Genomic DNA, 26590 nt, shown 5'->3' with positions numbered 1-26590 from the left:
GGAGTGCATTTTGTAACTTATTTAGATATACCTAATTAACCATCTGAGTGAGGAATCCAACCAAAGCTTCTCCATTACGCTTAATTATTAAAAGCAATTTAGAGGGGAAAAACCAAAAGGAGGGGTCTAAAAGAGCTCTCTGTGGCTCAAAGGATAATTTTAGCAAACAACTGAAGAAATGGGCGAAAGGAGACCAGAAGTAAAATATTTTTAATAAAAGCGATTCATTTTCTAGCCAGGCCCCAATAGAGAGACTTGGTAACTCTCATGTTTTGTATACAGCCCTTCGCTGGAATGAGCACAAAGATTTTTAGGCTTCCCAGGAATGGGCAGAGCTTCATTAAGACCTTTGCAGTGGAACTCGAGGGAAACACTTTGTTCTGCGTGCAGCAGTGCCCGGCAGCTTGCAGAGACGTTGGCCGATTAAAAGAAATGATCCCTGTTACATTCATTACAGAAAGCATTAAAAAAAGTCCTGCAAAGAGTTTTCACACGGATTTGTGCATCCAGATGTGTACCTCCCAGCCCGGAGAGCGAGAAAGCAAGTCTTGCTGCTGTACGCTTCTGGTAATGAGTGAGAATGGGATTTGGCTTTTTTTTTTTTAGCCAAAAAACGATGACTAGATGTTTGCAGCCTGGGGCGGTTAGCCTCTCTGCAGGGCCAAGAGCAAGGAAGCCGATGCCAGGGGCTGTATTTCAGCCCACCTGAGCAGAGCCGTGTTCCCAGCACTATGCCTCATTCCTCACTCCGCTTTAGCAAAATTCGTAAGGCAGAGGACAATATTACTTTATTTATGTGTGAATATGTTTAGCAGGAATAACTCCTTCCAAATACGTAACGGACTCTGGCACGGCGGGATACTCTGATTTTGATGCAAAAAATCCTTTAAAGCATCCCTGTGCTCCAGCGGCTCTGTCTCACCATCCCGCTGCCTCTCTCCACCTCCGCAGGAAGGGGCTGCACTGGGGGTTGCACGTGGGCGCTGGGATGGATTCATCGATGGGCTCCAGCCGGACACATTTTTAATCCAGAGGGTTTATTAGATTAGCAGGGCCAACAGGCCAGCCTGCTGCCAAAACACCTGATGTCTCATACGAATAATGGGAGTGGAAAGTTCGAAAGTCTGAAAAGCACAGAGGAAGGATAATTTCATCTTAATTCCTTTATTTTCCGTCTAAATCGCAAGGAAGTTCTTGGTGTGTACAGCTCTCCTGGTTCAGACAAAAGAAATGAGAAGGTTTGGGTGTAACTGTTGCTTTCCCAGGAAAAATTGTGCGCACAGGATTGTGCAAACAGGGGCGGCATGCCTGTCTTATGGCAATTTGACCCATTTGGATGTCTTTTGTCAGATTCACGGAGAACTAGGACTGAAGACGACCTGACACACTCCTCCAGCCCTTACTGAGGTGACATGAATCTCTGCCGTGTTCTGTAAAATAATAAAATGAATAACTCACTGCTAAGCGTGCCAGTTGATAGCTACAACATACTCCAGGTCCCCTAGGTGAAGGGTAAAACACTGGGTTTATGCAACCGGGATAGTTCCTTGTCACAGGTAGTATCTCTCCTCAATTCCCTCGTGCAGAGAAGTTCAGCATAGCTTGTTAGCCCCAAGGTAATTCAAGGACTTAAAAGCAGGATACTGTTTAAGGGTTCAATCAAAGCAAACAAACTGCTAAAAATAAATTGGCATCCCATCTGTTGCCAGGCAGGGAATTTAGTCTCAACAGTCAGGGGATGGGATGAAAGGCTGTAATAAACACCTTGAAATGCATATCTGAGAAATTCTGTGGCCTCAGGAAAATGGTCTGATTTTTCTCTTCCTTCTCTCGCACAAAAAGTTTTTTAATGTATTTTTCCTAAGGGAGAGAAGTGAGCGTAGGCTTCTGCAGTATGGGGAGGGAAGCAAATAGATACGAGTCTCAAAGATTAATAACGTTCAAACGAACTGTTGCTGATAAACATGATTTCATTGGCAGAACGTGAAGCACAGAGGCAAATGTGTGACCCGAGCACAGTGCCAGCCCAGCCTGCCGGACTGTACCTGCTCCTGGTGAGCCGTACGGCAAGCAGCGGGTTGAAATCTTATTCCTTAGCATCCTGGGAAACTATCCCACATTCTGCCCTCTCCCGACAGCGAAAGCCATTCTGTGGCAAAACCTTTGCTCAGGGAATAAATATTTTGCAAGTCAACAGCATGCTGATGGACCGTAATATTGCTGCAGCAAAACATACGGTCCCTGCGAAAGTCCATTTCCCTGGGAAGAGAGAGCAGCACCACCCGGCACCACGCTTCAGATGAAAGGTACCCAGAGAGCGCTTTGCAGAGAATCATCATCGTCTGCTAAAAGTGCATCCAAAATACATTAAAAAGACAATGAAGAGGAAAGGGCAGCAATTAAAGGTCATCTGAACCGAACTGTGTCATCCTGCCAACAGCAGTGTCAAGTGCGGCTGCTCCGCAGGACCGAAACTGGTAAAAACTGCACATCCCGTGTCCCGCCTGTGACCGGTGCACTGCTAACGTCGCTCATTTGGGCTTAATAAATCAAATAGGAAGAGGTTTGCGCTGAACAAAAGCACAAAGTAAAAACACGATGAATAAATAGTTTTCATACTAGTGAGATGCCTGGACATATTTTGGGATATCTTTGCAAATTCATGAGTAAATTCTGGAAGCTCTTTCTTTTAGCAAGTGTCCCTCTTGTCCCCCGAGGAGCTGGCGTCCGCATCCTCCCGGATACTCACGGTTTGGCTCCTTAAGCTGGCAGCGATCTGCACGAATGTATCATATGTGATTGCATATATTTTTTTAATCAGCGTAGGAAGGCAATAGAAAATAATAAGGAAATGCTTTGCTAGGGAGGATCTGGGAGACTGGTCATTGCTGTTCATCTGCTTCTCTGTTAATTATCTGCAGAAAATATTAACATTTTAATTCAGTGAAATACCACGTGAGAATGATTTCAAGTCTGCATGTGCATCTACAGAGGCCTTTCTCTTCCAGAAGGACCAACTTTTCCTCAGAAGCCTGATTTTCCTGGCTCTGAATCCCATGCCTCCTTCCAGCTCCCATCCTGCCTGTCCTTTCACCTTTCTTTTTTTCCAAATCTGGTTTTACACTCTCTCTCAAGAGAAGGCAGCACTGTTCAGATCACCCATGTGCACACAAGAAATACAAAATTTGACGCTGTAACCACGAAGCTTTCATATTAAAACTACCCTCAACCTTGTGCGGCAGTAACTCTGGTGTCACCATCGCATACTTAAACTCTTTTTGTGATTTCCCCCCCCCCCCCCATATCCATGTAAGAGACGCTTACAGTTTTTGTTGCGATTCAAGCTGTAAGATTATTATGAACCAGAAGCTTGAAATGAAACTTTAAGATGCAAAACAATAAGGATCATGGCCAAGAAACCTATTTACCAAGCAGAAACCAAACCAGCTGTTTAAAGTCAGGAGAACCTGACAGACCAAAATCAGCAGAGCTCCAAACACACAGACTGGTGTAAGCAGAAAGAAAAAAAAAGTACTAATTCCTCTCCAAGCTGTCCAGAGCTGTTTGTGAGCGTACGGGCGGTGGTAAGCAGGACGTGCATCTCCCCACGGCGCGTTGTTACTCTGCATGCCAGCACGGGCGTCCCGAGCAGCTTCTCACAGAGAAATAACATTTTCTTTCCTCATCTTGCTCCTTCGAAGGCGGCCTCGGGGCAGTTTCTCTTTTACATCTTGCGCGTTGGTACGGATGCTCAGAATACCTTGCATTCTTCTTTGCCGATGCCAACCTGAAAACAGACACCTGACAGTTATTTCTAGTTCTTTGCAGTATAAGTGATGGTTTCGTACTGGGAGGAATCAAATGGCATCAGATGACTGGTAATAAATCAGGAGGAAGGCAGGTGGTCTCTTGCCTGGCATCTCAAAGCTGATGTGCCTGGGTTGTGTGAGGAACGGGGACTGTGTGTTTGGAAACTGCCCCTGCCTGAAACAACTGCAAAATAAAGCTAAATAAAGGCTGCGAACCCAGGGGTGTGCTTGTCTGCTTGCCAACAGCTAGCAGCTCCCCGGGCACGTCGGCTCTAGTCCCTCGCCACCTTCCACAGTTTTTCCTTCTTGGCATGCAAAATCCCAGGGGCATTCAGCACATACTTCAGTAATTTATTCCTTTCTTTCCTCAGCTATTCCAGTCTTATTCTCTACCGTGCTTAGAAAACTTTTACTTCTGGGGAAGAAAAAAAATAAGACACTATGTCACTGTCTCAATTACCCACTTAGATGTGCGGCTGAGACAGACCGGTGGGTCACCTGAGCAGGAGAGCCATTATCTGCCGTGTACACTGTCAAATTTCATAGAAGGAGGTGGGAAGGTTCCTTCTGACAAGAAGTGGTTTTGATTTAGTGCTGCTATAATGAACTGCACGGTGTGTCTAAAGATGACAGAGTACCTGGAAGGTAGTCTATTTACCCATAAGGATAACTGCCATCTATTTAAACCGAACAGAGAAAAGATTATTTAAATAGGTTTGGATATATTCCCTGTGTCATAGCAGACATCTTAGCTGCCAGCAGCCATCCCACAGTTATTTCCAAATGGTCAGAAAACAGATATTCTGAATAATTACATCTAGCACCATCCAGCATTACTCCAAGCATCGCCAAACTGGGGTAGTAGCCTGTTACGAGTAACAGCGTGTCAGGAAATCATACTAAACCTTGTCTCTGGTCATCTTATACGTAGGTGAGTAAAACAAACACTTCCAAGTGGTGATGGCCAGCCAGGTCTTGTAGGAAACATGAGGATGACGTTAGAGAGCTCCAATCAAGGGTACTAAAGTGCAGTTTATAATTTCAGGCAAAGCCGGCTTTTATCAGTACTCCCACACGCCGAGAGATGGACTCTGTGACTGCTTATGAAATGTTTTGTCATCTAGCTTCCACTTTTCAGCAAGCTGATGAAAAAAAAGCATAAATCCATCAGACGTGTTGTCTTACCAACTCCTGATATGTTTTGGCTACTTACAGAGAGTAAGAGAAGTCTTTGGAGCAGATGTGAAATTCAGATCTTGTTTGCTCATTTGTCATCACTCAAAAACCAAAACAAACACTCCTGCTCCAGCAAAAATTAGCCCTCGTGCGCTCTTCCTCGCTGAGGAACCCCCATGGATGACGGTTCCTTTCGGTCCGTAGCGCGGTCCCACGATCTTTAAAACTTGCTGTGAAGCGCCAGAGAAGCAGCGATAGTGAGCCCAGGAAATTGTGTAAGTCAGTCTGTGGGGCAATTATGCCGAAGACGTCACTCGTAAAACCAGCTAGAATGGCATCATGCTGCACCAGCGAGCGAAAGGCAATCCAGAGAGAGTCAGGAAAAATGATTTCACAAACAACTTGCAAAACACTGATCTCTGGTCAGTGTGTTGGGCGGCATTTTCACTGTGAGTTCCTCTCCCTCAAGAGGGATATTTTGCAGGTACACAGAGCCACCTACAAACTCTGGATAACACAAAAGCAGCCAGGATATCAGCTTATTACAAACGCCCGTTTTCTTTCTGATGCTTCACCGTGCTCTCCAAGCTTCATGACGTTTCTCACGTGATACTCCAAAACGCAGAGCTGGTTTGGCAGGACTTCCACATACTTCTCCAGAAGTGACGTATGCAGTTTTTCAGCATCTTCTCGTCATTCCTTAGCTGCCCTTCCCGGTGTTTTGCTGTGTTACCCCTGCACGGGTAGAGCTGAGGTGCGAGCGGCTGCGTGACCGGGGTCATGCGGTGAGGGAGGGAATGACCAGGTCAAGGCTGTCTCCATCCTCCACCCAGGCTGCTGAGCAGATCAGGAGCTGGTGTTGGTGTATCACTTACAGGAGGGTTTTTCCCTTCTTGTTCTTGCACCCGTAATCACAGATAGAACAGGAAAAGTGATTTGAAGCTGCTATCTGGCCCAAGAGGAAAAAAATCTTAACAGAAACACACATAATCCTGTATGAGACAAGCCCAGAAGAATCTAATTGGATTCTTTCTTAAGCTAAATTCTACAATACCGTTATCTCTTTGACTATTTACTGCACACAGTAACAAGCAGCAAAGAAAAAAATGTTCTTCATAAAATCTTTCAGCCAGATTTCAGCATCCTGAAACATTTCTTTTTTAACTGAAAAAAAAAAAAAAAAAAAAGGCAAGCCATGTTTTTACTGAGAATGCCTTAATGGTTTTGGTTGGTTCTTAGCAGCCATCACATGGTGTAAAAATAATCGTTCTGGAAATTCAGAATTTCATTGCTCCCATTATCTCTCTCTTTTTTTTTTTTTTTCCCCTGTACCAACGGATGCATTTGCCCTTCTCCCCAGGTGATGGCGTGGCAGGGAGGTGTCCCGCCCCCCTCCAGGCGACCGGTGCCCGATCCGAGCAGCACCGCCACTCCGCACGGTAGCGGATGCTGCCGGTTCCCGGTTCGCTCACCAGAGGGAGCCCCGAGGCCGAGGAACGGCGGCGGGACCGGCCGGCGCTGCCCGGCGGTGCTGAGGTTGCTCTGCCCCGGGCGGGCACCGCGCTCTGCGGCCGGTCCCGGCCGGTCCCTCCGCGGGGCTGCAAAGCGGCGGGGGGTCGGGCAGAGGGGTGACCTGCTCAGGGCTTCTGCCGCATCCCCAGCCCGGCGGTCACCTCTCCTCCCCAGGGGCACAACAGTAAGTTTGGCTTTTTTTGGCTGCATAATTACACACACACACACCCCCACCCCCAGTAAACATCTATTCAAACTTATGTAATTAGTACTTAATTTTTCAAAAAACTAATGAAAGGCCCTTTTAGGTTCCTAATTGGCTGCTACTTCCTATTAGTCAACTCCGAGTATGAACTGTTGAGCTATATGGCAGGAACGGCGCGGACCGGGAACGCGAGGCTGAAAGGCGACAAGCGGAATGGCCAAGCATCTGGGCGCATGATCACATATACCTCATGTGGGCTGCCGTTGTGCGATACGGACTAACTGTGATTCAAAAGTAGCCATGCTTCGGCTGAAGAAATGCAGTCTCAAACCCAAACTCTCCATGTTTGATCTTTAGGTCATGGGGTGGGTGTAAAGTTTGGGATGGGGGGGTTGTATAGTGTGTCAGGACATTCCCAGAAAGACAGTTTTTCTATGAAAACAGTGGCAATATGAGAGGGATGCTAGCTGGAATTATGTAGGGACAGATAAGCTGTACAGTACATATACCACTGAACAGCTTAATTAACAGCGCATACCTATCAGGAGCTAATTACATGATTCTTTACCATTTTAAAATGAATAGTTACTACTTAGTTCCCAGGACCATAATTACCAGGTTAAGAAGAACGTGCAAAAACCTACAGCTAAGTTCTTTGGATAACTCAGTTACCAATTTAACCACTTTGTACAAATAAAGCCGATGATAGAAAAGAGCAACAGTTTCCAACAGAGACAGTATAGATTCAAAGCAGCAGCATCCAGTTCCACATCACCTCACTCCCAACCACGCTATGAATGACGGAACCTCCTTGCTTTAAAGAGGCGTTTTAAGCTGTTTGTGTTTTAAGGTAACAGGAAAGCAAATAATGCTTACAGATTCCACTTGAGGGATATGTTATGGAATTGCACGTTACTTCAAGGAGCTCATCTAGAATAACACCTTCCCCCGACCAACTGCTCGGAAATACCAGCCGCATTGCTTATAAAAGTCCTTATTTATTTCTTTTTGCTCCAAAGTCCACGTTGTCGTCATTGGCTGTGCTGCAGTGCTCTCTGCTGGCACCAGCCTGGGAGTTCCTGGGATGCTGCAGCTGAGCGAAGGCAGCAACACGGCTGTCACACCCCTGAGCCTGTCCACCTGGGGATTGCACAAGGATTTACAGCCCATGAGTCAAGCTCCTGGAAAACCCTGAGATTACCAACGCTGGCTCTTTGTATTTGCTTTCTGAGTTTGTATTTACGTTCAGGGCGTCACGTCTCAAGACTTCTCTGCTTGAAAACCCCTGAGTAATGGCCCTGCTGCCCTGGTTGCCCTCTCACTGATAATATCCAGGAGATATTTTCTTTTCTCATGTCTTTGCAAAAGCACAGAGAAGCGTTCCAGGTCCCCTCTCACCAGAAGAGCAGGGCCTGCAGGGATGGGGCTGACGGCGCCTTTCGAACACCTCTGCAAACGGGCTGCCGTAATTTGCACATTGTGCTGGTGGTTTCCATCACACCTCCTCACTTCTGATTCATGCCGTTAAAAACTAGATTGCTGCTTGCTCTGTCTTTGGTTAATAACCGCTATTTTAACTGGAGCCCATTGAGAGCTCAGCAAAAGTCCCCGAACTGAATTGCCTGTTGTCCTACATTTCTATCAGGCGAGGTCGAGAGCCACCATCGCGATCGATTCTTTCCACAGCAAAGCACACGAGGGAGCTTTTCCTTCTCGCCCCCCCTGGGTTGTTGGTGTTTTTCTCGGTGTGTTTCTGAAGGCCAAGCTCTGAACACTGTCGATGTGGGGAACGCTGCAGCTCTCACATACTGAAGAGCCCTGCTCTGCTTTCCTTTTTTTTTAGGCAAATTTCTTCCTACTTCTAACTGATGGCTGTCCCTAGCATCGCCCTGCTGCAGTCACGCGCTTTCTGTGAGATTTATGATACATTTCCAGCAAGTGCTACAAGAGCAAGACAAGGCGTGCGTACCCACTCCGCTTCATCACAGCCATCTCCTCTTCAACACAACTAACACCACCACGCAAACTCCCAGGACTGGGGCGCAGTAAATGTTTCCCTTTTGCTCTCATTATCTCTGCCTTAAACTTCTCCCAAAGCACTCACATCATCCTGAATTGCATCCTTTTTGATTTCATTTCCCCTTCGTGACCCTACAACTAACCCAGCCTGGCCTGACTCGGTGCCCCCCGTGCAGGGCCAGCAAACAAAACCCCAGGGTCAGACACCAGCATCACAGGGAAGATGGATGCTCATGCAAAGATGCCATTTTGTTCTCCTTATTGGCAGTCTATTTGTAATTATTATTATTATAATGAACTTATTTCAATAAAGGACGTGTTGCTTTCCTCCTCTGCCTCCCCTGCGCACACCTACTGGCCACCTCGCCTGCGGGCATCACTCGGCTCTGCTGCCGGAACGGAGGTTCCTTCAACTGAATCTATCTTAAAATGCTCCCCGGGGTCCAGGTTGTCCTTTGCTTCTGTGCTATCGCACAACACGGGTTTTAACTGCGGCTATTAAATTTCTAGTTAGGATACGATTGCTGATAGCTTTTGAGAAAGGAAAAGTAGTTAATAAGAAAATCCAAAATCTTATAAAATAATAAGAAAGGAGGTGAGAACCGAATAGGACAAAGACAATAATTCTGAAAGCGTTATATTGTTTTTACATTTTAAAACTGGAATGAATAAATGGGAATGAAGGAGCAAGAGGCAGAGGTGGGCAGCACCTTTCTCACTCCAGGACTGTCCCGAGGGCACCGAGATCCAGCAGCCAGGCAGGGGCTGTGCCTCCCTGCCGAGGGTTTCTGCTCTCTGCCAGTGCCCTGGGTGCCACACTGGGGTGCAAAGGGAATGTCTGTGCTGCAGCAGCACCAGAGGCTGTGACCTGCACGTCGACATTTATACCCACATACGTATAGGGCATCTATCTATACGCACGGTGTATATATACCCTAATAAATGACCTGACTCTGGTTTTGGCGTCGCACCCGGGATGCCAGCGGCAGGACCAGCTGCCCCCCGCGCAGGGGAGGCGCAGACGAGGCCACGCAACGAAGACATTGAAGGGAGGAAGAGCCGAAGCTTTACAAGGGTTTCCAGATCAGACCAATGCAAATTCCACTGAAACCCAGCGCCAAAGAAAACCTGAGCATTCAAATCCACATCTAGAAATTCTGACCCAAATCCCGACACTGTGGAGTTCACAGCAATGGAGTCGGGCCAACAAAGAAATGAAGAATACCAAACAGCCTTCACCTTAGAACTAAGCAACTGAAGAAAAAAAAAAATTAAGAAAAATAATGTGATTTTCTAGTATTGCCTCAGAGTTGATTTATTCCTGATATAAACCTAAACTTTGCAATGATATGCACTTTTTTCATGCATTATTCTAGATGGCAGTGTAAATCAACTGAGAGTGCAGTCAGTAAAGTTGTTATTGCCATCTCTAAAAATCCTACGCTATAGAAAAGATTCAAAGAATTATTAATATTTCCTACATTCATATGTGCTGTGCCTCCTGGGAAGGCGCACACACAGAGGGTTTGAAAGTCAAAATAGAGCTATTGTATGGTTTAAAATAGTCCAAAACTCTGGTGATGGAGATTAACCTCTGCTGCAAAGATTTTTCACCATGGTTTTGTGCCATCTAAAAATGGTGGAGAGCAGCACCTTCCCAGTGCTGGAGATGAGAGGGCTGGGGTGCCGGAGCATCCCGGCGGGAAACCCTGTCCCGGTCCAGTCCCGCTCCACCCTCTGTGGCCCGACATATCTCCCACCCTCATACAAAAGAAAACGGGGCATTTTTTTAATACCGAAAAGTCATTTGTTTGATCGAGGCAAATTATATTTGCATTCCACCCCGGAATATTTCAGCACGAAATTCGGTGCTTGCGAGGAGCGGCTGCTGCCGCACACCGTGCACCATTTCTCCCAGCAGCAGCTGAATCAATTCCTGCCGGCGAAACACTCGTGTTCCCGTGTCGGCGCTGCCAGGTACCGCTGCCGTTACTGACAGCGACGTGCACGCACACGCACACCCACAGGCAGCTCGTGCTCGTGGCAATTTACTCCCGGTGAAGTGCTGCCTGGTTACCATCACGGCGGAGCCATCTCCTCCTCCCCGCTGCCGGTGAGCACCCAGGCGGGCTTTAATCCCCACAGACCGCGGGAGCCGAGCCGGAGCAGCAGCGAACAAGAGTTGCTTTGTTTGTGCTGACTTGGGTAAGCAAAATATTATTTCCTTAATAGCCATTTGTTTTTTTCTGTCTGTTCTGTGCAGCAAAGCAGGTGGGATTCTGGCTAACCTGGGGGTTTTTTAAATGAATTTTATCTACTAACAGGAAAATACTGGAGGACTTCTCTGCACAGACCGTTAGTATCCTACAGCACTCGTGTTATATTTAGCAATTTCATAGAAAGCTGCCTTCTGACATTTTACTTCAAAAGTATGTTAAGGAATCTGAAATATTTATAATGAATATTGTGATTTGCAAGTGTTCATCAAGGACTACTAAGTTAATGCACTGCTTTTGAATCGATGGAGTGGTGGGCTGAATACAAGATGTTTAATGTGGATTTGTTTTCAATGGTGAGCTGGTGTTTTCAATTTCTTGTTCTTTTGTCCCTGAGCACAGAGACTGGCCTGGCAGTTAATTCATTCACATGCAGATTGCTTGTTTTGGTGTATTTTTTAAAGCAAAGCCCTTTGACTTTGTATTGTCCTTTTTTTCTGTAAACTTCTTTCCAATTCTAAAGGCAAAATCATGAAAGCAGCATGTATCTTCCCCCTCCACATGTAACTTTGTCACGCGACTATTAATCATGTCTTACAATAATTTTGCTAATGCAGTATATCCATTCAGAAGCAGAGCGTCTGTCTGCAGATGGATTTGTTACTGCCAGATATGAAAGCGGAACAAATTTCTTCAGGAAATATTTAAGCAAGGTCATAATAACACTCATTACATTCTAAGCGATGATGTGTCATTTGCTGGATCAGGCAGAGTATAGCAGCAGTCACGTTTATTGACTTAGTCTGTGGAAGAGCCCAAAGGTTAGACATTAATACTGAAACTACTTACTACTTTCAGCATATACTCATCAGATTGAAGTCCTGCGTATTGCTTCATTTGTTATGATGGGGGAGCGGGAGGCCAAACAAATCAAAGCAATGTTATGTATTTCACTTTCGTCTCCAAAGGTGATTAATCAATGAGCATTTCCATTTTAGTATGCAGCCTTAACACTCTTGCACTGTCAAGAGGTGAATGGGCAAAAGGGCGATCACGGACCCTTCTCTAGATTAGGTGTTTAAAATAATGCATTTTTCAGACGCATATTGGGTGTACTCTGTCCGTGCATCCCACTGCTGTGGCTGGAGAACGTGCCCACCAAGCCGGGGATGATGCACATGTGAACGGGGTGTCAGGATGGAGCTGACAAACGACGTATGTCAGGAGCATGATGGAAGTGTGCGGATGGACTCATCGTATGGCAGGAAAACCCGCCAGTCCAAGCACCAATCTGTTTGCCCAGGTTTTGTTACGATGTTTTCTATTCCCGTGGAAAGTAAAGCTTCTTCAGCTAAGCGAGTAGATACAGTAAACCCTGTTAACCCGTCCGCTGTGCGCTAGCACTGAGAAAGGTCAGGAAGTTGTTGGACCAGAGCTTGAATAAAGAGCAAAACCCAGACAACAAATATACCAAACAGTGCATTCTCACAAACTGCTGCAAAGTGCAACAAGTGGCTTAACCAGATTGAGAGACGAAGTGCAGACGAGTTCCCAGAGCCTGCTCCAGGAAAGCCACAGGTCCCGTAACCCCGTAATCACAGCTGGACTGAGAAGCCCCTGCATCCTGCACCAAGCCCCTTTGCAATTACCTTCCCGTGTGTCAAGAGAGGAAAAAGTACTGAGAATAATATAATCCAACGCGAGGAAGGAGGAAGGTGGGCAAGTGTTCATCACCCGAGCACATATGCAGCTTTACATTTCAGGCAATTCAAACATTTCATTATTTTGCTCTCAAAATAGCAGCACTCACTCCCCTTCCTTGCAGAAGGGCGAGGGGAGGCAGGAAATGACTTGCTCATGATGGCACAGAAACACTGAGAAAGCAGGAAATCAAATACACGTGTAGGGAGTCAGAGCTATTCATCCAGCCTTTCCTCCAGATAGCAGCAGAACCAAATGCCGTACGCAGAGAGTGACAGAAGGAGGAACTATAAGATGAACAGATGATTCACAGGAGACCAAAGAAAACACCATACTACCTTCCTTTAGAAGCAAAACCCATTTGAAAAAAGAACCTTGTTGAATTCGTCAGGAATTAAAAATGAGTGTACTAAGAGAATTGAGCTTAATCGAGCAAATATTGGGCAAATTTGACACTTGTGCTCGAACGGGCCAAATTCACAGAAGCGAGCGTACGTGGCTCCGCTGTCACCTCCCGCGGGGTTTGGGGGGGGGACAGTCACCTCTGCCCTGGTGCCGGCAGCGTGGTCCAGCCTCCCCGGGGGGATTTCTCTGCACCGCGCCGCTCCCGGGCCGCCCCAAAGAGCTTGTGCCAACGGGCTGCGCTTCAACGCAGGGGCTGCACCGGAACCGAGACTGAAATACTGTTTGTCCCTGCGGCCAGGCTGACCTACTTATTTTTTGTTGTTTGGTTGTTTTTTTTTTAAATTCATATTCTTTGTTTGACAGTAGGCAGGGAAAGAAACAGAGAGGTCATCTGAATTTTACCCATCACTCAACATCACACTGGCATCATGCATTTGATATTTGGTTAAGGCGGATAAAACTCACCTTCCACCAGCAGCTGGACGTCTCTGCTGAGAATTCTCATTTTGTGACGTTCCAGTTCTGTAGAGGTTTGGGATGGGCGGATGACTGCGAAAGAAAACTTCCTTTTGAGGCTCAAAATATTGGCAGAAAGGTTTCTACTAATCGATCAGTGTTTCTGTGAAGAACTTCTGATCTTCACTGATTCTAAACAGCAAGATATGGCTGGGTTTCATAAGTTGTATTTCTAGGAGTTACACGTGCATCAGAATCCTAGAAGGTAAATAAAGGTCAAGTGCACGCTGGCCTTCGGTGATTTTACGGACTGAAGCCTTCAACTGTTTACAGTTGAGTCAATTTTATTTTCAATAATGTTAAATTAACCTTTAAAAAAACTGTGTCAAGGAGCTCAAAACCCTGAAACCGTACTAATTAAGGAGATAAAGTAGGTTCAGGGGGAATTCAATATCTAAGCTGCCTGTCATGAAACAAGATCTTTGAGCTTTTTCTCTGCTTTGATACTTCTGCCTTTTCCAAACGCTTATTTTTACACAAAAGATTGTGCTTTGCCTTTCAAGGCTTGGCTGTGTCTCACGGGCTTTGGGGCAGCCACTCCTGCTCTCAAGAAGCGCGATGCTCCCCGTGCCAAGGGTGCTGCTCTGGCACCCATCCCCTGGATATTTTCACAGTATTTCTTTTGTATCCTGATAGTGTGGACAAGCCACTTTTTTTATATTTTTTTTTTCCAAATCTCAGGGCTTCTTTTTCACCTTCCAGCGTACTCCCAGTTCTGTAATGTTAGACCCGATTTTATTAAGCGTGCTTAGATACTTGTATAACATTTCCCACCTCCCAGACCTTGTGCAAGCTCTGACTAACTCTCCCCCTCCCCGGGGCCGACAGTTACTCGCTGTATTACAGCGGTGCTGCCCAGCCTGCGCTCTAAAGAGCTTAGTGCTGGGGGGGGTGGTGGGGGCCGGGGACCCGACCAAGGTCAAGCCGCCCGTGAGCAGCGGCGCGTGTTTCAGATGCACGGCTCAGCCGGGAGTCCCACGGCTGCGGTTACCGACAGCCCAGATTTCCTGCAGTTACGTCCTCCAACGCCGATGTCACGGGCTCAGCCACCAGCCCGCAGAGCCGGGGCGACTCCAGAAATTTGTGGTTTCTGTGAGCTGTTCTCGCCACCCCCACCCACCCACCCCGCATGCTGAGCGGGGGGCTGCTGGCAGGGACCGCTTGCTCCGTGTTTGTGGCACAGAGACACGCCGTCAGGGCAGGGTGCTAAAAACCGGGCACCCCTTTGCCATCCCAGCCAGCACCGCGGCATCGCAGCCCTGCGAGAAAAAGGCAACGGGAAGGTTACGGCTCAGAGCAAAAGCAACCTGTCAATTAACAAAAATTGAAGACGACAGCAGCGCAAACTGTACAAGACAGATCAACAAAACGTTTGATATAAAATTCCCCTCCCTGCAGTCACGAGCTCTTTATTTATTATTTGAGTGATAAAGCAGCTCAACTACAATCCATCTCCATCACTAGTTGTACCTAACTTTTAATCCATTAAGTCATGGATGCTTTAGTTAAAATTAGTAACCATTCAGCAGAGTTTTTTAACCACTAAATATGAAGCACAATATAAACATTTGTAATTGCCAACACGCGCTAAATGAGTACACTGACAAGAGAGTATTACCATATGGTCACCAGCTCCTACCCAGCTGATCTGGTACTACGCTGCACTGACGCCTGGAGCGGGACGTAACGGCAGCGACATGGTCAGCACCAACGGTTGTGAGTAGCAAAAGCGGCACAAAATTTCACATCCTTGAAAAGTCTGACTCCTCTGACCGAGCAAACACCATTCAGGGCATCCTGAATCCAGCCAGCTCCTGGGTAGTCCCGTTCTTCATGTCAGCACCGGCCGCATCAGTCACCTTTCTCCTCCTCCTCTTCCTCACAGCGTTCCCTGCTTTCACTCTGGAGGAGATGGGTCGCAAGGAAGAGGACGACAGCAGCTCCTGGAAGAAACAGACGAGCAACATCCGAAAAACATTCATTTTCATGGAGGCCCTGGGATCGTAAGTACCGCGGCTGATCCCCAGACAGAGCCGCCGCTGGGTACCGGCTTCCCAGCCCAGGGCAGCGACTCCCTTACTGGCGTTGGCCAACGTCACGAGAAAACATCTCCTCCCGAGATCGCCTCCCTTGAGGCAAGGGGTGGGCTCTCCAGCACCACTGCACGGTTGCTGTCGGTGCTCTGATTCACGGCTCACGCTTGCCAAAGCCACGCCGAAGCGGCTCCTTCCCACCCAGCCCCGCGGCGTGGCTCCGGGTCAGCTCTGCGCTTTCCGCCTTCCCCTCGGAGCCTGCCGGCGGCTTAGTTAAGTTTTTGCCCTTTTCCTGCTGAGCACACTGGTCTGCCGCTGCTGCAAGGTCAGGCAAGGTCAAGGGATGGCTCTGGGAGAGGTATTATAATAATAAGTCGTATATTTAGCTCATAAACCCTGACTCAGTTGAGGGATGAAACAAGAACAAGGATGTTCGAGTTGTATGATACTTCTCCGTGCGTTAACGGCTTAATTTGCCTATTCATGCAAATGAGACAAGAAAACATTTCCGAGGTGGTGGAGGAGGAATTGAATTACCTCCACAGTGAGTTCTGTCACGGCCAAGTTTTCTGCGACTCTAGAACCCATGACAAAGCTCCCAATAAACAGCTACTCCAGAGCTGGGCGACATTTTAAATTATCACGTTCCTGGTCAGCCTCAGAAATTAGTTAAATTATCCAGCAGCTTTCTCTAAAGGAATGAGGTTAGAAAAAGCTTTGTTCTCTTCTAGCCAACTTGTTGATTCATCATTTTTTAATAAGGGACATAATTATTATAAACTGTTTGGGACAGATATATAGAACAGATGCCCCAGCATCTGATTTGTAGGTTGTTCATTTCCTACTATTACATTAATAAGAAAATTTAGCATTAGAAATTGGGATTTTTTTTTTCCACATACACCGCTTCAGCTAGCTGAAGAATATAAATGAAGATCTGGGACCTAAAACTCCCTGGAAACTCTCACCTTCCCCCAGCATCCACCACTGTTGGATTAGGGACCTTAGCGAGGATGTGCCTGCCGATTGGAGAGCTCTCAGGAACCTGAAAGGCATTTCCATGAAAGAGCCCTCAGAGTTTATACGGATAAAAGGAGAAAAATGTGTGAAACAAGGAAAAGGTCCCAACACCTCCTGCTTTTTGTGCCAGAAGAGAGACCATTGCGTATAATTTGCTGAGTGAAACAAAGATTCCAAGTCATCTGTTGGGATGCCTTCCCAAAAATCTCTGCGGTTTTTTGTTTGGGGTTTTTTTGTTGGGTTTTTGCTTCCTTGCTTGTCCTGGCACAGCCCAATTTCCTCACAACCCCAATGGTCTTGCTCCTTGTTTCAGCAGCACCCGGGCCCACTGGGGGAGCGAGGAGCTGCCTCAGGCTCCCGCTCCCCCTGCGCCATCGCCGGCTGCCACTCGCTAACAGGCACAGAGCGCCGTGCGCCAGATGGGTACGGCTCTGTGCTCGGCCAACCCATCTGCACAGGACGCGGGATTCTTTGTTCGGTGGATTACAGGAGACGCAGGGTTTCTGCCCTTGTTTACTGGGTTTGCTGCAACAGCATCCCAGCCAGGACGGGGCTTTCACTGCGCTCACCTTCCCGGCTCTGCCCTCCGGCTCCCTGCAGCGCTTTGCAGACTCAGTGGCAAGTTCCATTTAACTGCCATCAATTAATCTGCCGCTCATTTGATGAGGATTAGTGAGGACTGACCTGGCAAAGTATGCACTGTCACTATCCCGAGACACGTGTTCAGCTGCCTAAGACAAACCTTTAACAGGATTGCGAGCTTTAGGCATGTTATAAATACCCGCTCACGGCTGCACTGGGCTGAACCCGTACCAGGAATGCACGAGATGCTCATTGTCACTTTGTCACTAAGGGTACGCAGGTATTAGCGGTCTCTGCAGAAAGGAAAACACCTTGCATGCTGAATAAAAGTATTAACTGAGGTTATCCAGTTGTTTTGCGCTTTAGATATACAAAACGTTGATTGATAAACCCAAACCCCGACATAACTGGGCTATCCTCACCGCAATTCAGCAATGCTGACCAGGGAAAGTGAAGGATGGTGGGGGCTTTGAGGAGACACAATTTCTATTAAAGCAGGAATTTGGCCCCGTTAGAGTGGAGGCTGTTGAGATCTTTCCGTGGGGGTTGTTAACCCCAAGGAGCACCCGAGCTGCAGGCTGCCCCGTTAGCGAGGTGGTTATCGATACAGCCCCTCAGCAGGGCTCGCACTCAGCCCGGGAAAGTCCCCCCAGTCCCAGTGGATTCAAGCGCGAAGGTTCCTTGAAAGGCCACGAGCTGCAAAGACCACGGATGGTGCCTCCTCCTGCACCTACCCGAGGTACGTGCTGAAAACCGCGTTTGCCATCTCAGAGCATCCCTGGAGGTGTGCCCTGAACCGGGCACGGCTGAAGTTCACCCACAGCCTGGCACACGCAGCAGTAAAAACACGTGCCTGTCTGTAAAGACAGTCCTGAAGAATGTGATTTCATTTTATTGCAGGGATCTTTTTTGTCCACAGCCTCAACACGGCTTCACGATGAACTATGCAAAAATAACCTTTGCTCTACAAACAGAGAAAATTTGTGGGTTTTTTCTTTGCATAATCTTGCATTGAACATCCTAAGTTTGGGGCTGCTGGAGGCATAGTTCTCCCTTTATAATCAGCATCCACTTAGAGTTAATTACTACCATAGTGGTTTTTCTTTCTCTCTGCAGAGGTGCCTTTTCGGAAGTTTTCCTAGTGAAGCAAAGAAGCACTGGCAAGCTCTTTGCTCTGAAATGCATCAAGAAGTCTCCCCTCACAAGGGATAGCAGCTTGGAGAATGAAATAGCAGTGTTGAAAAAGTGAGTATGTATACATTGTAATGTAAAGTAGAACCAACGTCCTTTCTGAAGACATGTGGCTCTACAGTAAGAATAATATAAGAAAAGAAGTATTTCTTTTTAAAGAGTATATAAATATTACTATGAATTAGTAGATTAGCAAAGTTTCTTCTCTCGTTCCCCGGCTGGACTGGTAACCCCGACAGCTGTACTGCTCCCACGGAAGGAGACAGATGGAGCAAAGCAGCACTCGGGGAAAGGAGAACCAGAGTTCGCTGGTTCTTTCACCGGTGATTAAAGCAAGATGACTGTTGGGTTTTCCACTTGAGAAGCCACTTTGTCCTTGCCAGGGTTGTTTCTGACCCGCATTTATCTTTGCAGAATAAAGCACGAAAACATTGTGACTTTAGAAGATATTTATGAGAGCACAACCCACTTCTACCTGGTCATGCAGCTGTAAGTATCAGCAGAGCCATTGCTTTGTGGGCCACAAAGAAGAAGAAGAAGAGTGGCAGGAGCAGGGCGACGCACCGTATTTCAGCACCTACACATGAGCCATTCAAACACCCCTAACAAAGCCAGAGCCGCATGGTTTGAACTAACCTGGACACTTCTCATGCTGCCTTGGCCCATGCTCATTTTAGCAGCAAGTTTCTAAACCAAGATTAGGATCTATTTATGCAAATTAATTCATCACAGTTTAGCAGGGCAGAGACAGAAGTAGTTCTAATTAAAGCTGTGCCACGGAGGGTTTCTAGAAATGAAAACGGGCGACGTGTCAGCTGCAGAGAAAGCAGCTCGCTGTGGGCATCAGCTCTGAGCACCCGGCTGCTACTGCTAACTTGCAAATTTAGCTAAAGGAAGCAATCACACAAAAACATATATCCGCTTGCGTAGCAAAGCCTGGAGGCAGAACTGCCCGTGGCTCAGACCTGCCAGGAGTCGCATCGTAACCTTACCCAAATTCCCTAGGTTTACCAGTAATGCTTACTGACACCCTGAAATTGCACTCAGGAGTGTCCATCCGCCTCTCAGCCTCCCAAAAACTGCTGCCCAAGGAACGGTTCTGCTGTAGGTGGAGTCATAAAAGGACCAGAAAGTTAGCTTGCCTAACACAAAAGCACGATTAACTTTAATTTTCTTTTCAGTCTTCTTCTTTCTGAACTACCATTTCCACAGGGTATCTGGGGGAGAGCTATTTGACCGAATTTTGGAACGAGGAGTTTACACTGAGAAAGATGCGAGTGTGGTGATCCACCAGGTCCTGACGGCAGTGAAGTACCTCCACGAAAACGGAATAGTTCACCGCGACCTGAAGGTGAGACCTGCTCTCAGCAACAGCAGCGCCTCGGGGAGCTGGCGTGACTGCAGGCTTTACCTGCTCTGCCCCGTGACTTTCTGTTGTTTCCTTCCATTTTTCCACCATAAATTTCAACCTCTGACCACTCTGTGTTCACAGCCTGAAAACCTTCTTTACCTGACTCCCGAAGACAATTCCAAAATCATGATCACGGACTTTGGCTTGTCTAAAATGGAGCAGAACGGCATCATGTCCACTGCCTGTGGGACTCCCGGATACGTCGGTAAGCCAAGAATCAGGAATGGGCTCGTGCTGGTGGACTGTCTGGAAAAAAGGTTGTGTACTTACAGTACATTGCCTAGCAGAAAGGAAAAAAAGCACATAATTATGTTAACAACAACATGCTACTCACAGATGCACTGCGTGGACCACAAAGGCTGGATTACAAATGAGCGCAGAGACTGCAAAATCACAGAGCGTTTAAAAGTGCAAAGAAAAGGATAATTTTAAGAGCAAAATATTTCAGCGTTAGTCAGGTATTTATTGAATAATTACAAAAATAATTTTAACACAATGGAATTTTGTTTAATGTCCACCAGACTGCATTGACTTGATCCGCAGCTTCCTGGTTAAAACCTCAGGATGCAAGGAGAAATTGTCAGTGGTTCTTTCTATTCGATGGCATAAAATAGATACAAAAAGCACAGACCAATCTGACCGGCAAATGGGGCTGTTACTGGCTGACTCTCTGCACTGGCACCTCAGAGGGCAAGTGTACAAGAAACTAATAGATTATCCAATGCTGGGAAAAGCAATAACGCTTAGAATTTTCATTTGGTTTTGCTGTTCTGCAGCCCCTGAAGTCCTCACCCAGAAACCATACAGCAAAGCCGTGGACTGCTGGTCCATTGGAGTCATCACCTATATCCTGTGAGTAAGAGCAAACAGCATCCCACTTATTTTGCCACGAGTTTCCCGACTCCTCCATCACTTCAGACACCTATACAGAGCGGCAGTGCAAGCGGAGGTGATACCAGACCTCCCATATTGCTGCGGGAACACAGCAGCGGTGTGTTCTTCCTTTGCACGGATTCACTAGACCATAGAAATGAAAGGGATGCGGGGAATCAAGTGCTGGAGCGGAGATGAAAGGAATCACATTTTCTTTATTATGTGCCTCATCCTATGCTTTGTTTTTTTTCAGTTGCCTACAAATATCGTTCAATCTTCCTCGGTACTTTTTGTTTCATTTCCTCCCACGCCACACAGCTATGTACCAGCTGTGGCTTTGTCCTTTCGCTGCTGCAGTTAAGTTTTTTAACTCTTTTCTGCAGCTTTACCGATACGCTTAGATACGAGGGACAGATGGACAGATAGAGCAGCCGCCTCTGTTGCTCGCTCGCGTTGGCCGGGCTGCGGAGGAGCCTGTGCAGACGTGGCCGGCGGCGCTGAAGGACCGCTGGCTTTCTGCTCTGTTCCAGGCTGTGCGGGTATCCTCCTTTCTACGAAGAGACCGAATCCAAACTGTTTGAAAAGATTAAGGAAGGCTACTATGAGTTCGAATCTCCGTTTTGGGATGATATCTCCGAGTCAGGTAAAGCTCCGGCCCTGGGAAGCACCGCGCTCCCTCCCACAAGGTGCAATCCAGAGCCCCGCGACCCGCGGGCACGAGCCTGCCCCAGCCGAGCCCCCCACGCCCCGAACGCCCTTCGCTCGCCTCGGCAGGGACGGAAAAGGACGGAGCGTTGAACTGAGTCACTCGCAGAGCAGCAACCCCCCCGCCCCAGACATGGGAACTGATTGCGGACGCCCCCAGCACCACAGCGGCGGGGGTGACGATGCCAAAGCCGAGCTGCGCTGGCAGAGCTGGGGGCACTTTGCATCCTGCCTGTAGTGCAGCATCCTCGGCTCGAGCCTCTGCAACGTAACCCCGATTTTCACAATTAGTGAGCTCAGAGGGGGTTTAAGGTTTCCCTTGGAAGCAGGGGAACTCCAGGTTTTTTCACCTTGGTTTTCTGTGGGGTTTTTTTCTTTTTTTCTTTCTCTTCCCCTTTGCTTTTCTTCCCATCAGGTCACATTTCCTTACAGCAAACTGTACCGGCCAGCACTGCAGCCTTCCACTAGACTAATCTGCTTGTGGAGCCCCCCTGCACAGAGTTTACTGAAGCCAGCATCTTAGCAACATGTTTTGAACATCAGTCTTTCACACATACAAACAAAACTAGCAAGAGGTTTGTGATGACTTAATAACAAACACCACAATCCTCCCTGCAAAAAAAGAAAAAAAAAAAGGAAAAAAAAAGAGGGATTTAACTGCTCTTTACGGCAACTTTTAAACCTGCTCATTTTGCACTTTCTTATGTTTTTTTAAGAGTTGTTTTTTAGTGGAATAATTCAACTCAAATTCATGTAATCTAAGCCTGAAGTGTGGTGCATCCCCAGTTACTATTTTTTCATCTGAGCCCTTCACTACAAACATCTCCCTTCAACGGAGCAATGAAGCTGTACAAACACCTCCTTCTCGGGGCTGAGATTCGTGATGTTTATCCACTAGCGTTTGCCCTGTCCTATTAGGATCCTATCTTGGAACAAGGCAAAAAATAACCTTTTCTCTCTGCTTCTCCTCCCCTCCCCAAACAGCCAAGGATTTCATCAGGCATTTACTGGAGAAAAACCCGAACACGAGGTTTACCTGTGAAGAAGCCCTGCGGCACCCATGGTGAGGACCGGGACCCCGGCAGGGGCTGGTGGCCACGGGGATTTACCAGCCTCCGCGTCTCGCTCCACGTGCTCGGCAGTAGCTGAGAGCAGGGGTGTCTCCCCAGCCCCCGTTATTAACGTCACCGTCTGCCTCCGCGTGGCCCTGGGTGTTTCGTTTTTGTGCGCGAAGAAAGAAAATGATGAATAATTAAAGATGCAATTTGTGCATATTTGCCTCCATAAACAGAGGCAAAGAAGAAATCCCATCCTGAGCTTTCCCAAGCTTTGAAGTGTGTGTTTGCGTTACATTTTGTTGCTGTTTTTCCTTTGGGTTTAATTATTGCTGATTGAACGTACAAAGCAGTTAGTTGCCTCCAGAATGTGGAGTGCCTTACAAATGCCATCTGCCTACGAGCCCATTTTCTTCTCTCCCCATCTGCAGGATTAATGGAAATACAGCCCTTCACCGTGACATATACCCATCTGTCAGCGCTCAGATTCAGAAAAACTTTGCAAAGAGCAAATGGAGGGTAAGTCGGTTGCTGGTGGGAGCCTAGAGCCATTTCACTAACAAATGCCAGTTGCTGCCATCTAGCAATAAGCAAGGCTTCAGCTGTGTGGGTAAGCACCCAAAAGCTGAGATCCTCCAAAAGCTGCCTGAAAATTGTGTGCAGTTACTGTTTATAGTATGTTTGGACCAATATTCCCCGCTGCAACGCATACGGGTAGATTTACCGCAAACATTGCATTGTAGTGGTCTCGCCAAGAAAGTAAAGGGGAGGGGGGAAGGATTATTGGTGCTCCATCAGCAGATCTTTGGAAAAGCTTAATCCAGCTTTTCCTCCTTTCAGCCTTGAAGATAAATTGGTACTTCATTTATATCAAGAGTTTTAGTAAGAATTTAGGTGGAGAGAGGAATGCCGTAGGAACCGTGTGTACAATAGCATTTCAAATGATGACATTCAAACTTCAGCTCTAGTCTCCATTTCATACTGTGGGGTAATTTACAGCTGTTCCCCCAATTTCCTCTTGTAGAAGTGGTTGTGATCTTGAAAAGCATCTGCACTTTGCACTCAAAGCACGGCGTTTGTGCCAGGAACAAGCACGTCCCACTTTCTGTGTATCGTGCAAACAGTCAGTGCTAACCAGTACAGCGCTGCCCCCCCGTGCCCACCCAGTCATCACTTAAGGGGGACACAGTCCCTTCGTCCCGCAGCACCCACCCAGCCTGCCATCACCAGGTGCTCACCATGGGGTTTTTGTCTTCCTCCCCAGCAAGCCTTCAACGCCGCAGCCGTTGTGCACCACATGAAGAAGCTCCACATGAACGGTCACGCAGCAGCTGAAAGCCCCCTCCCCGTTATACAAGTCTCGGAGGCGTCCAGACCCAACACACCCACGGTGGCCACCCGGCCAGCAACGCCAAACGAAGACAAGGACGCATCACTCCCTCTGGTCCCCACGCGGGGCTGTCCAAACCCTCCCACTCAGCTGGAGCAGGACATGGGAACGAAAGGCGGGAAGCTCCAAAGCCACTCAGAGAACGGACCGGTGCCCGCTGGCAGCAGCCTGGTCCTGCCAGATAACTATAGCCCACCAACCAGAACTTCTTGTGGCTGCAGCCCAGCCTGCGTGGGGCACGAGAAAACGAAGACGTCCTTCTGCTCCGAGACAGTGCTGCTCAAAAAATCTGCAAAATCCCAGTAGGTATCTAAGTCGTTAGCCATAATTTCCAACAAAGTGTATGAGAATAACCATCTCTGGAGGGAGTTGCCTGGCACTTAAGTTGCCAGCCCCAGGTGGAGGTAGAAAGGAGGGAGGAATAAGGACAGAGGCAAACGGCTGGGCACCGCTATCCAGCCAAAGTGTCCTCCATGCTCGTAGGAGCATCAGGTGAGGCATGTTGCCCAGGCTGTGTGGCAAAGCTGGCAGTGGGCTGGGGCAGCAGGGCTCCTCTGCCACGCTCCATTGACTTGAGCACATTTGCTTTCCAGAAACTGAAATTGCTGTGGTTAAAGCTGCTGATGCCAATTCCTCAGCTGGTGCTGAGCGACTGGATCCTGCCTTTGCTGCAGCGTTGACTCGCACCCAGCTCTTCTTTCTGCAGCTGATGTTCTTTATATTAAAAACACTATTTTTCAATTCACTTGCAGAATGATCGTAACTATTGCTATTTCTCTTTTTTCCTCTTTCTCTTCCAATTCTTCCATTTCCAACCAGTCATTTCAAATCAGAAGTTCTTGTTCCAATGAAAACCAGTAAACACTCTTCGCACTGTGGCACTGGGCAAACTGGAGTTTGTTTGATCATGTGACGAGGCGGCAGCCGCCGGGGCTCCCCACATCGCCAGCGGTAAGTGCTGCGCAATCCCATCACCAGCTGCTTTTAATTAATCCCATTATGGCAGGAAAAAGGGAAAGGCACAAATAGCAAAGTGATTGTACATGACACAAGGCGTCTCTCAGGTTTTTTGCAACAGAAACAGCCTTAACTAAACCAGCTTTCAAGGAAGAAATAAACTTTCGGCTTCCATCAAGACCAGTCCGGTGACTCCAAATCCCACTTTTACAACTACAACTGTGTTGCCCAAGAAGCATGGGAAAGGAAGCCAAGCATGGACCTGTCATATCAAACTCCACCATTATTCAAAGCTACTCACTGGGAATCACACTGGAACCAAACAGCTTCGTCAGCTGGGATTAGGGCTTCTCAGCTGGGTCTCAGCTGTGACCAGGAGCAAAGAGCTGACGACAGGCTGCTGGCCCACGGCCGAGCAGAACATCTCCAGCAGCCTGAAGGGCCATTCCCTTTCCCAGATTTGGTCCAGGCAGGTCAGTTTAAGTGGCTTTGTTACCAGAGAGCAGAGCATGGAGATGTTCGTTTTGTAGGTGAGCAGAGCACAATCATGAGAGTTTCATCCTGTTTGACCACAGCTCGGCTTAATTCTGGACCAGCTAAATTGCTATCATTTGCACCACATTATATATCAGCGGTAAGAAGTATTGCTATTAAATCCTGCAATAAAGGATGTTCTTCAAAGGTGAGCATATGCTAGCACAATTCTCCAAAAAATCTACATAAAGTGCGCTACGTCCTATCATCTTTTATGACACCCTCTACTGATGAGATTATATGAACAGAACTGTAATATATAAAGGACTAACAGAAGAGACAAATGCAAGTAAGATCTACTATAGGCTCCGAAAAGGCCCATTCCAATGATCAGTCATGTAATAACCCTTTCTAAGTAAGGCACACAAAGGGATCCAAGCTGCTCCTAACCCCCATGCTACTGCTTATTAACAGAGCACGTTTTGAAGGTAGCAGTCTAGTGAAACAAAGTTCAATCCTCAATTGAAATTCTCTCTCTTGCAGAAACAGAAGGGCTGTTTTACTCTTTTCTGCACTTCAAAGCCAGACATCAACAGTGCAAGCAAGAAAGGAGGCTGTGTCCCGCCAGGAGCAGGCGGGCAGCAGCGTCTCCGAGAGCAGCAACCGACTGGTGACGAGCAGCACGTTAGTCCCAGGAATCCATCAATGCAGTGACCTCGGGGTGTTTCTGGATTGTTATTGCTGGGAGAAGGCACTTTAGCAAGGGAAAGCGCGAGGCTACTGCTAGCATATTCAGTGTATATTATCCATACAACACCGCTCAATGCTATAAAGCTTTTGTTTTCTGTATACTGTTTAGTTGTCCAATGCATAAGAAGTGCACTGCACAACATAAATCCTATAAACCAAAGCCATGCAGAGTTTTACTCAGTGGCAGCTCAGTTATTTTTACAACCTGCATCCTATCTGCTCCTTGGATTTTGGATAGTCCCAGGCTTTGGCGCTCTGAAGTTCAGCATCAACCAGCTGCCCGGGCTACACAGTTCTCACTTCAGCTACAAAAGGAGAGACAACCTGCTAGCAACCTCCATATGTCTGATAATAATCACAGCAAGGTCTAAATTCCCTGCTTCCAAGTCTGTAATTGCACAATAAATACTTGCTTAATAAAGCTGAGTTTTGTTTTGTAAAGTGCCTGTTGGTTATTCATAGAAATTTGATGAGGAAACGGTCTATTAAGTCCCTTCTAAAGCGTTCCCCGTGCATCTGCAGACCTGCTCTCTCTGGTATTTTTCTGGCAAAGCCTTGCTTGGTAAATAAGCAGATCGTGGCAGAAAGTC

General features: G+C 47.3%; 1 protein-coding gene across 2 annotated transcripts; it reads left to right on the top strand.

Moving 5' to 3' along the window:
* The first annotated feature begins 10772 nt into the window (after positions 1 to 10772).
* Positions 10773 to 26421, top strand: CAMK1G (calcium/calmodulin dependent protein kinase IG). Of its 2 annotated transcripts, none has more exons than XM_054804119.1 (13): positions 10773 to 10926; positions 15445 to 15562; positions 18311 to 18439; positions 18800 to 18874; positions 19598 to 19736; positions 19878 to 20001; positions 20573 to 20648; positions 21200 to 21312; positions 22359 to 22437; positions 22861 to 22948; positions 23694 to 24121; positions 24639 to 24770; positions 25794 to 26421. In XM_054804119.1, exons 2-12 carry the CDS (start codon positions 15471 to 15473, stop codon positions 24730 to 24732), a joined length of 1437 nt encoding a protein of 478 aa, XP_054660094.1. In that variant the 5' UTR covers positions 10773 to 10926; positions 15445 to 15470; the 3' UTR covers positions 24733 to 24770; positions 25794 to 26421. The 2 variants fall into 2 exon arrangements, with proteins under 2 accessions (XP_054660094.1, XP_054660095.1); XM_054804120.1 differs by having other exon boundaries at positions 10779 to 10926; positions 25800 to 26421.
* Positions 26422 to 26590: the final 169 nt, after the last annotated feature.

Source organism: Grus americana, chromosome 25, assembly GCF_028858705.1.
Source record: "Grus americana isolate bGruAme1 chromosome 25, bGruAme1.mat, whole genome shotgun sequence".
Classification (NCBI taxonomy): Eukaryota; Metazoa; Chordata; class Aves; order Gruiformes; family Gruidae; genus Grus; species Grus americana.
The sequence above is the reverse complement of the archived record's forward strand: the minus strand, read 5'-3'. Positions and strand labels throughout refer to the sequence as shown.